The sequence below is a fragment of the Phaethon aethereus genome, assembly GCF_964289735.1.
Source record: "Phaethon aethereus genome assembly, chromosome: 18".
In the NCBI taxonomy this organism is placed as follows: Eukaryota; Metazoa; Chordata; class Aves; order Phaethontiformes; family Phaethontidae; genus Phaethon; species Phaethon aethereus.
Window position 1 is genome coordinate 2,904,818 of NC_138594.1, and position 15,987 is coordinate 2,920,804.

Here is a 15,987-nt window from a genome sequence, read left to right on the forward strand (position 1 = left end):
CAGCCCGCGTGGCCAGCCCCTCCACGGCAGCACGGCTGCTCGGCCCCGCTCCGCCGGGTGGAAACAAATGCACTGAGCTGCCAACTGCTCCCCTGAGCCAGCTCAGCCTCGGAGAGAAACCAAAACCCTTCCCAAGAGCCATCATCTGTCAAGCTTGTGTTACTGTCTGGCACGTCAAGTGGCCAAGCTGAGGTTTGTAATTCACGGGAAAGAGGAGGAGGCCGCGGCGGGTGCTCCCAAAGCCGCCCTGGGCTCCGTCTCCCGGCACGAGGCAAGGGCTGGAGCAGCATCTGCAGGCACAGGCGGGACCATCTCCCAAACAGGCCCACAGTGTGGGACAAAACGGACAGGACCATCCCCTTGGAGAGTCCCTCTCCCTGGGGCTTTTGTCCATGTTGTAACACAGCAACTCCGTGGGTCACCCGTGGGAGCTGCCTGCAGGGGAGCATCCTTTCCCAGCTCCCAGAAGGATGCTGTCCCACCCAGAAGGATGCTGTCCCACCCAGAAGGATGCTGTCACCGGGGCAGGGGTCCCCTTTTCCTGCTGGCAGGGGGGTACGGAGGTCTGGGGAGTGTAAATACACAGATGCAGCCACGGGCACTGCCTGGGGTGATGAGGCGATGCGATCCTGGCAGAGAGGAGGGCAGGCGGCATCAAACCGATGGCCGGGGAAGGACGAAAGGAGAAAGGAGAAAGCAGTGCCGACGCGGCCTCCAGAGGGAAATCCTGTGGGATCCGCTCTTCAGAGAGGTGTTTCTGGTGCAGCCGTGCGGGGACCCAGACTCTGTGTCACCTCGGAGGGGATGCAGCTGGTTTGCGGGGAGATGAGCGGCCAGGGATTGCGTGCGGCTTCGTGACGGGCTCTGGCAGCAGCCCCCAGCTCCCCGCCGCAGGGTCCCTTTGGTAGTGGGTCTGGCTGGGGCCGGTTTTACAATTCCCCTGGCCCTGCTCCAGATGAGATTGGGAAATGATCTAGGGTTAAAAAAACACAACACGTTCCTGAACACGCTTTGTTTGTTTTTAAACTAGAGCCTGGCACAGCCCGACCTCACAGGCGGTTGAATTAGCACAACCGGCGAGGCAGTGACTGGGCACATGAGTGGCATCATTTTAAGCTGGGTCTGCCCTGGAGGAATCACAGCCTGAGCTAGTTTAGAACCGCTTTGCATTGCTTTCACCCCTCGGCTGTCAGGGAACCACGGCCAAGTTTCCTGGCTCCTTGGGGCAGTGGTAGAAGCAGAGCTAAGGCTGTTTGTACCCCTGGTCCTTTTAGGCTGAGCAGTTTTAATACAGATTTTAAAATCTTTTGATTCTTTGCTGGGTTGGTTGCATTATCCGGCCTTTTGCATTTTGAGTAACCTTTGCTCTGAATGTTCAAATTCTTTCAATATCTGTTTCTGCTGTGACGTTAACCCTCAAGTGACTGATGTACTCCTGCGTCAGAAATGTAGGAAAACTCACAGGAAAATGTCTCGTGGTGCTGGCCTGTGCACTGGGTGCGCTGGCTCCTGCCCCTTGGTCTGGGCTGGAGCATCATTTTGAGGTTTGCAGTGCTCCGATCCCCGTCACCAAGTGCCCTCCTTTTGAGCTGCAAGGACCTGTTTTTAAGACAGAAACGCAAAAGTGTTGATGAGACACTTGAGGACTGGGATGCTGGTTTTGGCACCTTGAAAAGCATCTGCTCAACGTGCAGCAGTTCATAACTGCCCGGAGAGGTTAGCAGTCTGGGCAGGTAGGTGGTAAGCGCCGTGGCGTGGAGTGGAGAGAGGAGAAAGGCCTTCTTGCAAAGTACCAAATCCCCCGCCCCGCGGTCGGAGGAAAGCTGCTGCTGAGATCTGTACCAGATAAGAGGGAAACCACAAGGCCAGCGCCTAAGTGGATAAATTGTTCCCAAGTGGATTCCTCTTGGACTCTAAATAAACATTGACATTTAACGAGCACCTTGGAGCTGGGCTGGGGTGAGCAGAGCCGGGGCCGGCGGCTGTGTGCTTTCTCTGATAACCCGTAGGCTGTCGGGTGAGCTCTCCGGTTAGCTCCTGCCTTCGCATGGCATCTGGATGAGTTACGGGATGCAAACAATTCATTTCAAAGTATTTACAACCTCAGGAGGCTGGATTTGGATGGTGCAATTAAATAAAGCAAGCTGATGACAGCCTGGTATCATCTCCCAGACTGAAATAAAGGGTTCACTTCTTGACTTTTCCTTTCTCAAAAAAAATAAACTAACTAAGCTCTTTCCAGGCTGAAGTTTATCTGTGCAATACTTGATTTGCAGAGAAAATATCCTGGTCAAATCCCACGGCTACTGAAGAAAAGGGAACTCTTGCTAGATCACCTAGAATGTGCTTGCCAGCGCCAGCGCTTCACTGGCCACACTGGGACCTGCATGTGGGTGCCATGTATTAGCAGTTTCAGTGCGGGACAGGGGTGCCTGGCACATGCTCTGCCCAGGTCAGCCCCCGGGTGAGGTCCTCCTGAAACTCTCATCCCACCCCTCAGAGAAGGCTCCTCCAGTCTTTGTTGGGGCAGGCTCATGGTGTAGACTCTGAGGCTGAAGCCCGCATCTCCAGACAGCTTGCAGAGGTGCTCTAGATGGAAGACGACTCCACTCCAGACTCGGCTGAAGAGCAGCCAATGTCCCCTCCCAGCACACTCGCTGGAGGAAGCAAAGCCAATTTGCAGCCCGTTTCGAGGCACTTTGAGTACAACCGTGTGTGCTGAGCTAGGGCTAGGCTTGCTTTGTGATTTGTATCCTGTATTGAGTAAGACTGCTTTTGTCTTGGGATAGAATGCCTTGTGTGAGAGGCTGCCACAAATCTCAACATTTCAGTGCAACACAACAGGCCCACAGGTTTCTCATCCATCCTCATTGCCTGTTGATAGACAGTCAGCTGCCTGGTGGCTTTGAAGGAGCCGTCGCAGGTCACTGGAGACCTCCCCAAGGGTCCAAGGCAGGAATACACATATCAGTGGGACCTCGCTGGCTGCGAGCAGCTGTTTGCCACGTGTGCCGGCTAGCAATGGGGAGATCTCCACTGCTCAGAGGTTGTTAAAATCTGGCTCATAATCTGAAGAGCTGTAAATCTGTAAATCTCCCAGGAATAAGTCTTGCTGTTGCTCCTCTGATGCTTCCTGCGGGGCCAGAAATACCATGTGGACAGCTCGGAAATACCTAGTGAGATTTCAGTGCTTCAATCCAGTCTGGAACTAATAAATGTGGAAGCAGTTATGAAAATATCTCCCTCCCTGCAATTAATAAAAACATCTATCAGACCACAGTCAGGCACGTTCATGTCACAGGTTGTCATGAGTCGTATCTGTCGCTGTTGGAACCAGCTCCCGTGGCACGAGGGGCTGGAGGGACGGACGGGCAGCCACCGTCCCTGGTTTACAGCAGCTGCTAGGTGCTCCCCGAAGGGATCTACTGCTATTGGGAAGAGCTTTGCTCTCACAGCACTGGAGGAAAGTTGATAATCGTGAGCGTTGACAAAGTAACTAGCTGATGTGATGGGACTTGTTCTTTCCTCTTTTGGCTTTGATCTATGAGCAGCTCTGGACCTGCTCCCTGTATCTGTTCTCAAAACCGCATGCCAGAAGCCACATACTGGCCGTTGGCTTTGCCAAGCTGTCTGCTGCCCAGTTTTGATGGCCAGTATTTGAGTTGGCTATGGGTGCTGATGGACAACTGGTTTACCATGGACGTGCCTGGTTTACCCCTACTCTCTGCTGGGCTGAGACCAATGCCCAAAACACGTTCATGGGCTGAATCTGTCAAGTTCTGCTGTTTAGCATTCGCATCTCCTACCTACTCCCAAGCATCTACTGGAAGTTCACCCTTCCTGCTGACGGGCCTGCCGATGACCATCGCCGTTGGGGAGGTGTGATGTACGGAGATGAATCTCGTATCGAAGGCAGGAGGGAGCACTGCGGGTGGGCACCGCCGCGCTCAGCACCCAGGAGTCCACCGGCAGGATGAGCATCTACTGCCCTGTCTCTACAGGCTTGGTTTTGAGCTTGGTTTGGCCAGTGAAAAGAAAATCTTCAGGGAATTTATCTGCAGCACTCTATCAGCTTTGACCAAACATGTCCCCCAGTTATCAGTGACTTAGAAACTCGGACAAGTTTGAGCCGCTCTTCTTAGAGACAGCAAAAGACACAACCCTACCAGGGAGCAATGTTTTTCTTTTTAAGCCCTGGCTTCAAATATAAGGGCAATAATTTTCTTTAAGGAAAGAAATCCCCAAATTTGTTAGCATTGGCACAACACTGTATTTTTCAGTAGCCTTTTTTTCTTATTAGCAGCTGAATCATTTTAGCGGGAAATTTTCCAGAAATATTCAGCCTGAGTCAGACACCCTGTCTCAAACATTTCAGTCCAAACAGTGAGTTTGGCATTTTTTTACATAAAAGAAAATGAGGGCCTTGTCATTGGAAATCTCAGGCAGGCGTAAATGTTGCTGTTACCAGCTTGGGATTTGGTATTGCAGAGCGTTGTTATACTTTGCAGAAATGTCGACAGGGGAACATCTCCAGGGCCTCCCCGGTCCCAGTGGGGCACGTGGGGTTTGGGAACTGGGCAAAGTGGGAAGTGAACAGCGCTCGGGGTGTGCAGCACCCCCAGGGAGACCCTGGGTCGCTCTGATGCCATCTTCTCTAGAGCTTTGCCGCAGAATCGCCATTCCTCTGGTTTTTCACGCATGGAAAAGTCTTCTGTTGCCCAACCCCATTTTGTGCCGCCGGGAAGATTTTCCCAGCGTGTTCCTTCCCGGGACCCTCTCTCCTGCTTCACCTACATTTGCAGTTTGGCCTTTCCTCGCTCTCAGGGTTGCGTCTTGTGGGGGGAGAGGGGCGGACGGGAGGCATCTGGCGTCGTGGGGGGCAGGTCGGAGCGCGAGGGGTCACCCAAAAAGCCTTTGGCCCCAGCAGCATGGGGGTCTCTGGGGCGCACTGGCAGGGATAAGGCTTTCCTTCCCCCACACGGGTGCACGCGTGCTCCTGCTGCAAGCTGGGTTTGTGGCTCCGGTTTCGGAGGCAATGCCAGCCGTAGCTGCGTACTTTGCGGTGCATCCGCACCCTTTCCTCCATCTCTTTGCTCTGTCAGAAAAACCTGGGGCCTAGCGCAGACCCCGCGTCTCCCCCTTGCAGCCACAATACCCTCACGGATTTCCCCTTTGGTGGGTTAGCTCGAGCAAACCAAACCGATTTCCGACCCTCCTCCTTACTCAGGCTTAGCAGCGCACGCAAATGAATTTCCCCGAGCAAACGTTTTTGTTTAGCGCCGGCCAACTGGGTCTGCGGTGGGTGGCACCGAGCCACACGGGAGGGCGCGGGGCCGCCTGCCCTGCGAGCAGAACCGGATCTGGTCGCTCAGCCCCGACGGCTCCCAGCTGCTGGGCCGTGCAGGCTGGCTGCGCCGGGAGGGCTTCGCTGCCTCCGTGGCCCACGTTCACCCGCGCTTCGCCGTTTTGCTGCAGCGAGCAGGAACAGACCCCCCTCCCCAGCTCGGGCAGCACCCGTGCCCCCCAGGGGCCATCCCGCAGGGCCACAGCACCCGACATCGCTCTCGGGCCCGACTGGCCGCAGCCCGTGCGGGACCGCAGGGACCAGTGGCAGAGCGCGGCGCGGCAGCTCCTCCAGCAGCTCCGGCTTCACGCCCGGCTGCTCCAAACCCTCACGCCGCTGGAAGGGCCGCGGTGCTGGAGGGCCCAGGGACGCCCTCCCGCTCTGCCCGGCGGGGCTTTCTCTTCACGTCCCAGGCCAGCGAGCAGACAAGCCCCCGCTGGCTCGGGCTGCGCCATCTCCCTTGTCCCCTCTCTTTGGTTTGAGGGCGGCGGTTTCCTTGACCGATACGGCCCTCAAAAATGATATCCCTGAAGGTATCTCCAGGGGTGCCCTGGGAGCAAAGCCCCTCCCCAGACGGGCACGGGCAGCGTGCCCCTCTCAGGGGCTGCGACGACGGGCGCAAGGCTTGTTCCTGCGGAAGAGGAATAATGGCTCAGGCTGAGCTAGTGATTTTCTGGCAAAAAAACTTATCTGGGAAAAGGACAATTTTAAGGATACTGAGACTATTCATAAATTCAAGTCAAATTTAGAGATTACTTTCAGCCCCTGGCTTCTTCTATCCTCCCCTTTCCCTTCCCCCCTCACCCGAATTATTGTTTGCAAAAATTAAAACAAAATGTTTTGGGGTTTTCGTTTGTTTAAAAAGCAATTTGCATTTTGAAAATTGCCAAAATATAAGTTTTGGAAGGGTGGGGTCTTTCGAAAGGGCAGCATTGTCATTGCTGAATGAAAACAGCGGAGAGGAATGCGTCCTGGGAGACGCAGGGCACTGGGACGCGGGGCCCGGGGGACACGGCGGCAGCACAAAAGACCACAACCACAGCTCCCACCGCACAGCTCCAGCCTGCGCCTCCCATTCACGTATCTCCTTTCATTCTCCCAAATGGAAAATCCTGCCCGCCTTGACCTTCTTCGATGGATTCATTTGACCAAGGCACTGTTTTTAACGCAGAGATGCTTCTGCTGTACTTTCTTCACTCGGCTCCAAACCACAGCTTTCCTCTTTTCCGCTCCAACCTTCTCCAGGTTTCCGAACATCTGTGTTTAAGTGATATCTGGTTATTCATATCGAAGCCTGGCGGCCCAGGTACGGGCTGTTTGATGAAGTTCTGTACATCTGTGCGCAATAAAGTCTGCGAACAAAAGGCTAGTGAGGTCCTTGGCAAAATAAGAGAAAGAGGAGAGCAGGAGACAGCAGCACGGAGCTTAGTCGAGCAACCGGAGCCAAAACGTTTCATCGGAGAGGCCTCGGCACCCGGCACGAGTTTTGCCCAGAGCTGGGTCTGCGCTGGGTCGCCAGCCCATCCAGGGGTGTCTTTTCCACTGGGTGAAAAGCAAAGTGTGGGCAGTGTAGGTGATGCCAATATTGGGAGGACGTTTTTATTACAGACGGCAAAGATGTTCATAGAAAGAAAAGATGAGTTGCTAAAGAGCTGCTTACTGTGGTAGGGAAATTCAAACCAAGGGGCACTGGCTGGAAATTAAAGCCAGGCCATTTCATGTTGGGAAGGAGGCGAAACGCTTTAGCACAGCAGGGGATTAACCATCGGGCAAGGGAGAGGGTGGGCGGGAGCCGCGTTTCCTGAGCGCCTCCGTCCAGGGAAAATGTGGCCGGGCGAGCCGCACGCCCTGCCCACGGCACTCGGGGACCACGCACAGATTCAGAGCCGGGATCAAAAAGCATCACGACCTGCTGCTGGGTCCTGTCGGTCCTAACGGCCGCATCCCGGCAAGAGCGGCTTGCCAGGGTGTTGCCCACACCCAGCATCTCCGGGCCCCCACCGCCCGTTTTCTCCCAGGATGTCGCATCAGCGTGATGGATCCCATCATGACGTGTCCCAGCCTCGTCCCCAGCAAGGACTTTCTGACGCCGACGGGTCATTTATTGCATTGCCCTAATTCTTCTGTCCGTATGCGGCATTGTCAGGAAAAAATAGGGTGGCTGTTTTCCTTCAGTCAGACCAAGCCTCTCCCATCGGTCATCTGTAAGTACATCGGGCTACAGACAAAGCTGCCAGCTAGCCCTGGCATAGCGCCGGCCGCTCAGGACCCGCGCACTCAGGAGGAGCACAGGAGACAGTCGTTTTGATTATAAAACCACCCTCCTTGGGTCAGTTTGGCCTCTTCTGTCTGCAGAAACAGGTGGATCAGGAGGGGGTGGGTGATGGGAAGGCACCCGTTGGGGGGAGTTAGGAGGTGATGGGTGCCCAGCGGGCACCCTTGGTGGCCTGGGAGTGCGGGAGGTAGGAGAGGACAGAGCCAAGGCCAAGCTGACGGAGCCAAAACAAGCTGAAAAATCACGGCGGGCCTCATTCCCTGGCTGCCTGCGGTGCTTGCGGGGAGCTCACACGGAGCCAAGTGCAAGGACACTGGGAAGGGAGAGGGGCTCGTCCAGCCCACACCTCCTGCCAGCTCATTCACTCCCTCCTGAGAGGATTCATACCCCGAAGCATACACAGCATTTAGGTCATTTTCTCTGGATGAGGACAGGGACGGCTGTTTTGGGGAGCTCCTTGCATGCAGCTTCTTGGGAGGTTCAGCTTCTTCCCTTCTCCAGATGCTGGATTTTCCCATCCCTGTAAGATCAATTCAAAATTGATCCCGGGACCAGGGCTGCAAGCAGCTCTGCACACCCCACTGCTTCCTCCGCGTTCCCACCCAGCTCTGCCCTGGTGGGACTAGCTGAAATATTTGCAAAGATCTTGAGAAAATCCCAGGAGTTCTGCTTTCCTGGCTTTGCAAAAACGTTTCTGCTTATCAAGCAACCCAAAGAAATGCGAAGATTTTCACTCACTCTTCGGGTGGGCTCAGCTTTGAATTTTAAAAAAGGATTTGCCAATGCAATCTTGCAAAATACTCAAGTACCAAGTCCAGCTCTCTTAAAACACAAGTTTTAGGAGGTGAGCTTTCATGCTCTTTGGAAAACATGCATTTCTGCCAGCTTCAAGGAAGAACTAGGTCTCAGGGAGGCCATGCCACCCCTGGAGAAAAGTCTCCTGTGTTGGTCAACAGGGACTAAACCCTACGGTCTGTAGTGCCAAAGGCAGAGCTGCTAGCGCGTCTCAAGGCTTTGAACAACGGAGATGCTTAAGAGGGACTTAAATCTTCTTTTCCTCTGCCTGAGCTGAGTCCTGAGGCCGGTACCATTGATGCAGGTGGCTAGCTATAGTCAAGAGGACAACCTTCATGTCACAGCCCTGGTGCCCTTCTCGGCCGGTCCGTGCCTGGGGGAAGGCTCTGCCCTGAGCGGAGGAACCAGCCCTCAGCCCTGTGCCCCCGGCGGGCCCAGGAAAAGAGTTTAATCTCAGCATCCGGGTTGCCCCTCTGTAAAACAAGGATTGGGACTTCAAGAACGCCACCACCTCCTTCCCCAAAGCGTAGCTCATGCCTTCTGCAGGGCAGGAGTCACCTCTAATCCCTTCCTTTGCACAGCGCTGACCGCCGTGCAGCCGCCGCGCTGGCGGGGGCTGCTGGGCACGCCGTCAGAGAAGGGGAATGCCGCCGCTGAGCGGTTGCTGGGATGCTCCAAGTAAAGCATGAAGTGTCCTTCCCGTGTGGAAGGTGGAAGTGGGGGTGCAGAAAAGCCTCTGCGCTTCCTCTAGGTGCAAACGGGCTGTTCAAAGTGTGCTTGCAGCACCGGCAAACGTGTCTGAGGGACCGGCTGGATCTAAAAGGCAGCAGTTCCCTCTGCGTGCGGGAGCTGTGTCTCTGGCCTCCCTGATGATCCTCTCTTTGGGAGACGACAAATGCACCCGGAGGCTGGTGGGCTCATCTAAGGAGAGTTCAAAGTCGTGGCCCCACTTGGTGTTGGGAATCTTGCTTTCCCACGGCTGGCGAGCCGCTCTCGGGCTTCTCACCATTAGCACGCTGGTGACCGCTTCTCCTGCTCTGCCAGCGTTTGGGTCTGGTGGGGACGTGAGGTTGGGCCTCACCACATCAGCCAGAGGAATTCAGATTGCAACGCGCGGAGAGAGTGGTCTCCATCCCGCTGGTCGGACGTGTCCGGAGGACTTTGCTCTCCCCTTGGCTTTCACATCATGACTTAGCTGCGGATTGTTCGTGATAAACAATCCGGAACTGCCCCGTAATTTTCTGGGCTGAAATTTGATAATTAAGCAAATATAGCATGTCTTTGTTTTGGGCAAGCACCATAAGGTAAACAGGAAGGAGTGAGGGATTAGGAGGTCTCTGCTCTAAAGGAAGGTGACAAGCCCAGAGCCGTGACACCTTCGTGCCGAGCCGAGGCCCAGCTGTGGGTTGGCATTGCACAGACGCATTGTTCGGGGGTGAAGAGCAAATAAAAGCAAAGGGAAAAGAAAACAAGCTGTAAAGTTCTCGGCAAAGCACAGAGCCCCAGCAACTGCCTCTTGATGTTCCAGTGACAGCTCTGGGGAGAGGCAGGCGAGGGGTCAAGCTTTTGAAGTCCTTCAGTTGTCCTTCGCAAAGGCCCCTGTTAAAATAGTCGCTGTGTTGACATTAGGCTGCATATGGTGGAGAAATTGGGCATCTCCCGGCAGGCTCAGCCATGGCACGTGCAATCAAAGCAGAGGGGGACTTTCTGGTGTTTGACCGTCAGGCCGGCCCCGTCCCGGCAGCGCGGGGCGAGGGATGCGGATGTGAGGTTTTGTCGGCGTATTCAGGGCTGCAGATGCGTAACGGAGCCTTGTGCTACAGGTACCAAGCGTGGGAAGGAAAGCCAGGGAAGAAGCTGGCTAGGAAGGTCTTGAAATGATCTTTGGAGCTCACACACACATGTGTCGTGACTGGTGAGAGTGGGAATACTGGGAAGGTCGGGCAGGTGATGTTGCAAACGCCGTTTCCCCCAGGGGCAGACAGAGGGGGCTCCCGGGGTGTTGTTCCGCAGCAGTTTGGGGGGGGTCTTTGCACTGAGCGTTAGCACGATATGAAGCACCACGGTGCGAGAGCAGATGAGAAGGGAGGCGAGCGGTGCTCGCATGGGGCACAGCGCTCGTGACAAAGCTGGAGGAGCAGCCGGGAGGTTGTGCGCTGCCGTTCCCTAACCACGGACAGGCTCCCTGCCCTCACAGCCCTGCCTGCACCCAGCTTTTAATTCACTTTAAGAGTGGGGAGAGGCAAAAAGCGTGTTTGTCGCAAGTCACAATCATGACAGGAGGTCTTGGCGACCTCAGCTTCCCCTCCAAAAAGCTGGACTCACCGCATAGCAGTGGGCAGGGAGGGATGCAGTTTAGCAGTTGGCTTCCCATAGGCAGAGGTGCCACCAGAGCACCCCATCCTGTGCCACCCCCGCCGCGGCGGCGCGCCCCAGGCGGGACCTCGAGGGTGCCCAGCCCCACGCCCACGGGCTCCCCTGAGGTTGGCACCTCCGCGGCCGGGAGCAGATGCTGACGGTCTCCGCTCTTTGCCTCCCGCAGCCTGCAACTGCAACCTCCACGCCCGGCGGTGCCGCTTCAACATGGAGCTCTACAAGCTGTCGGGGCGCAAGAGCGGCGGCGTCTGCCTGAACTGCCGGCACAACACTGCGGGGCGGCACTGCCACTACTGCAAGGAGGGCTTCTACCGCGACCTCAGCAAGCCCATCTCCCACCGCAAGGCCTGCAAAGGTACTGGGTCAGGGCTGGGGCGGGTGGGACCGCACGTCTCCTTCTCCTCCGACCCCGTCCTGCCGCTTCTGCTTCCACAGCTCTTGCTCTCACCAAACTCCTCCCGCCCCTCCTTCTGCCAGACCAAGCCCTTGAAATGGCTTTTCTGGCCCCCACATTCCCTGCCATCACCTCTCCCTGGGCTCCCCACCCTCCTGGTGAGGACGAGGCTGCTGAAATACAAAAAGTCCTCACTGCTGAGGATGACTTTAAATTATTTCAGGTTAAAAGAGCTGTTTTATCACTTACAAGCCATGCTTCCTCTGCTCTGCTAGCCGCAGCTAACTCGGCCAGCACGCACGTACAGGCACACTCGCACAAAATCCAGGTACGGGCTTAGATGCAGCATCTGTAAACCAGCCTCCTCCAAACGCCCGGCTCCCACCCGCCCCCCCAGCGCTGCCGGGGGCACGGGCAGCGCTTAGCCCACGCGCAAAACGCTTCGCTCCTCAGGACGAGGAGAGAACAGCAAAATGGGAAAAAAATTTATTGTGAGCTCAGCAAATGGAGTTCTCTGAGGTCTCCTCTTCCCCTGCCATGCATGTGAAGGGCCACAGGCGAGCAGGGCTTCAGCCGGGGCGGGAGCAGCAATAGGAACAAATCCTGCAAATGGCCTTTTTTAACTCTCAGCTGTCTGCTGGAAGAGATATAAATCCTGAACCTGAGATGCAGCTACAGGAATCAAGGAAACATTCAAAAGCCAGATCAGAAGACGCTGAGGTTTCCCGCAGAAAGCTTCAGCTCTTTTCTCTCTAAATACTCATTTCAACAAGAAACGGAAAGCGTTTTGGCCCAAACTGGGTATTTTTGGCTGGAAAGCTTTGTGTCTTCAGCTTTTTCAATTTTTTAATGAAAATGTTGCGCTTTTTTTTTCCCCCCACCAAAAACAGACACTCTTTGCCAAAGCATAGAAAGAAATCGCTTCTTCAGACAACCCTACTCCCACTTTTTTCACCTTGTAAAAACTGTTTCACCGAGGCATTTTCGACCCGTCCTGCGCTGAGGCCGCTAACAAGCCACAGCTTCAGCCGACGCGCGGGCCGGTGGGATGCGAACCCAGCCCGTGACTCGGCGGGGGAGAGGAGCTGCCATTTCGGAGTCCGAGGAGGCAGAAGGCAGGGGTACCAGGGGGTTGAGCCGCTTCCGCGCCAGCCCTGGTGCTGAGCATCCCGGCTGGACCCCGGCTCCGGCAGCAAGGCTGCTCCTTGCCCCCGGTCCCGAGCGGATATGTGTCGTAATAAAGTTCATATTTCTGCTTTCACGGCTGGGTCGCAGCCGAAGTAACAGTGCGTTAAGTTCAGGCAAACAAAGGGAGATTGTGTAGGTGTGGGGTCTCCTCGAGCGGGGCCGGGCAGCGATGCGGGCGGGCATCCCTCACCCCGGCAGCCGTGTGCTCGCAGAAGCATTTGCTGATGCCCAGAGCCTGGTTCTCATTTACCTTCCTGCTCCCTAGAAAGGGTTTTGGGGTGCTGGGGCGGTGGGGGGGATTCCCAGTCCTCCCCAAGCACAGTTAACTTCTTCCCAGGGCTCTGGTTTATCCTGGCTGCCTCCCCAGCATGGGGGTTCCTGGGGACGTGGTGGGATTTGGGGGAGAGGAGTGCTCTTTCCCAGCCATGGGGTCAGTGTGCATCCATAGGGATCCCAGTCCCCTGGGATCAGCACAGGGAGCACGGAGCGGGGAGGGGATGCTCGGCTGGAGCGTAGGGTGGATCCCATCCTCTCTCCATCCCCAGCTTTTCCGTCCAGGGGAAAGGCAGCCCCTGCCCCACGTTGGCAGTGGTGTCCATGCTTTACCCTCTCTGGCTCATTGACCCCGGCATTTCCCAGGACCTTCCTGGCTCCTGCTTTTCCCAGCTCTCCTCCCCAGCCAGGCAGCCTGCTCCCCCTCTCCTGTCCACTTGTTCTTGCTGGCCCCTGGCCCCTCGCTCTTGCTAACCTCTCCGTGGCTGGAGGAGACCGATAGCATGATGGTCTTTCTTACCCAAAACTCATAGCCAGATTGTGGGTGGTACCCGCGGGTGGGACACCCCAGAGCCACGCCGTGCCTCGGTTTCCCCGAACGCGCAGCCAGGGAGGTGCGTGCTGGCCTTCGCCGGGCACCCCGCAAAGTTCCAAGGCTGAGTTTCCCAGTCATTCGCTCCATGAAATGCTCTTTGCAATTGTCCTTTTCTCATCCCCCTGCCTTCTCGAACCGCTCCCGCTCTTGAAATTTGAGATCGCCCAATTTAAATACTTCTCCAACCCCCCACGGTTTATAACAAAAATGTGGCTATTGGAGCTAACAGATACAAAGGTATGTAATAAATATGCTGGTGCATGAACAGCTCCCCGACTCGCAGGCTATTAGCACAATTTCACAGTAGTTGGAAAGGTTTATTGTTGGCGTAATCCATCGTCCTATACAAAAGCGGGCAAAATGAAGTTTCCTACAGCAAAGGCATTCCTTTGAAAGCTCGTTTTCCTGAGCTCTGTTTATGATGCGGGGGATTTTATTTTCCCTCTATTTTTCTTCCCTGATTCAAGAACTATTCTGAAATAGTTGTTGAAAACAGGCATTTTTAAAAAACAAACCCTACCATCTCACAGCTTCACCCATTTCTCCATTGATAACAGTATTAATTTATCATCTCACCAAGCCATCTGCCGATGGGCAAAGCTCTCCCAGAGCCTCATCTCAACTGAATGTGTTTAGAATTAAAGAATTAACCATCCTGTAGCATCTGCCGTCTCCCTCACAACTGCCTGACCTCTCATCTCACCCGGCAGACTGTGTTTTCTCTGTAAAACTTGATTCCTTCAACCATTGCATTGCTCCTTCCGTGTCCTACACCTAACACATTTAAACAAACACATATAATAGGGCACCAGTGGCTTGTGAGCCGACAGAGAGCTGCCAAGGAAGCGTGCGGCACGCTTAACCACCCTGGCAAGCGTGCGTGAGCTCGGGCGAACTCACAGCAAATGCTCCATGAAAGAGCTGCTGAAGATATTTTGTATTAATTCAACTTCATTGATTCAGCCTAACGGACACAACCAGCTAAAACTGCCTTTCCTTTCACTTGCGTTTCTCATCTCTCACTCCATCCTATGTACTGGGCTATGTCCCTCAATTCGTAATGCATCTAACGCCAGAAAATTACAGAGTTGCGTTATTTTAAGTGGTTGGGTTTGGTATTTATGCAAAAATACCACATTGCAGAAATGTTCGCATGATGTCTATTTTTTTTTTAACTTGGAGAAAAAGAAAATGCCACAAACTTTTGCACGTGTTGCAAGGCATGGCGTGAGGCTCAGGCAGCAAAAGGTGAGCAGAAAGTGGAGCTGAGCAGCGGCCTCCTGCCCAGGCAGAGGGCTGGTTGGTTTTCTGACAGCCAAACCTACAGTAATTTTTAATTAAAATTTTTTTTTAATGATCTGAAGTTGTCTTAGCAGCACAGGTGAAGGCACAAGAACGTGGGCCTTAGGGATGACCTTCACCCCGATGGTTAAAAGTGACGCAGCCATGCCACGTTCCTTGCCTGTGCATTTGCTTCCAGTTATTTTCTTGCAAAAACGATAAAAGCAAAAAAGTTGTCAGTGATCAGAGATACCCTGTCACAGAGCCACGCAACAGGCAGAGCATGGCATGAAGTCTGCAAACCACATGCAAAGGAATTGATGACAGATGGAGCAGGGATATTGCATGAAGCGGCAGCGCTGGGCGCGCGCCAGAGCCTGCCAGGCTGGAGCCGGGAGCCGAAGGAGGACTGCGACTGCTGCGGGTGGGTGGTCAGGCAAACCCAGGGACACCGGTTACTCAAGCAAGGGCTCAGGCTCCGCCAGCATTTTGAGGTCAGACCGCACAACCCATCTCTGCGTGGCCCCGGACGGGGACTCTCAGGCTGGAGGAATCCGATGGTAGTGTCGGTCCTCCGCCGGCAGGGATGGATGGGCTCATCCCAGCGGGCGCCGGAGCAGGATGCCCTTTGCTCTGGCAGATGCCTCAGCCCCCCGGTCCTGCACACACCCGTGAGGCGTGTGGGCTGCCCCGAGAAACAGCAAATCCCCAGCTCCAAGAAACTCAGGAGAAGGGAGAATCGGTCCTCTTTTCTCACTGATTTTTGTGACAGCGTGAAGAGCTCCCCAAACGCTGAAGCCCTGCTTCCCATTCCTTCTGCTTTCCCTCTGCTCCAAATGATGTTGCAAGTGAAATTCCACATCTGGGTCCTGCAAACCTCTGTCCTCTCCGCTCCATCGTGAGCCGCTGTAAATCAGAGCCTTGGTGTTAGTTCTTTTGATTAAATTCACTCCTGATATTTGCCAGATTATTGGCACTAATGTAATTCTATTGGAACAGAGACTCTGCAGGATTTTATAGCCTGGCTGTAAAACAGCTCTGCACTTCGGGGAAAGGATTTACACACTTTTTGATGAAAAGATGACAAATTATATGCGTTACGAATGCACTTGTGCTGAGGCTGCCAGTGTAAAGCCCTCATGGAGGGGCAGGATTTGGCACCTGGAGAGGTCACATTCATTAGGACTCAGTGTTTTGGTAAAAAACGGGTTCGCCTGCCTTGCCTGCCGCTGTTGCGGTCCTACGCCCGCGCTGAGCCTGGCAGGCTTTTCCACCTGCGTTGGAGGATTATTTAATGGCTTGGGTGGAAAAAAAACCCAAATGCACTCTCAACCTACCTGCCCATCCTGGCTTGTACCCGCAAAGGCTCAAGACTTTTTGACATTTGCTTTTTTGGAGACGGTTTGGGTTCAAGCAGAGAGGGTGAGTGCCGTCCCCACGGGCTCAGCCTCCAGCCCTCCGTGGGC

At 54.8% G+C, this 15,987-nt stretch overlaps 1 protein-coding gene across 1 annotated transcript in view; it reads left to right on the forward strand.

The window, feature by feature from the left end:
• The window catches only part of NTN1 (netrin 1), a gene marked incomplete at its 3' end in the record, with an annotated part of 107,050 nt that overhangs the window by 43,143 nt on the left and 47,920 nt on the right, over nucleotides 1-15,987 (forward strand). The window contains exon 2 of the mRNA XM_082008233.1: nucleotides 10,957-11,145. Coding sequence (XP_081864359.1) covers nucleotides 10,957-11,145 — 189 coding nt within the window. The remainder of the gene's footprint in view (nucleotides 1-10,956; nucleotides 11,146-15,987) is intronic.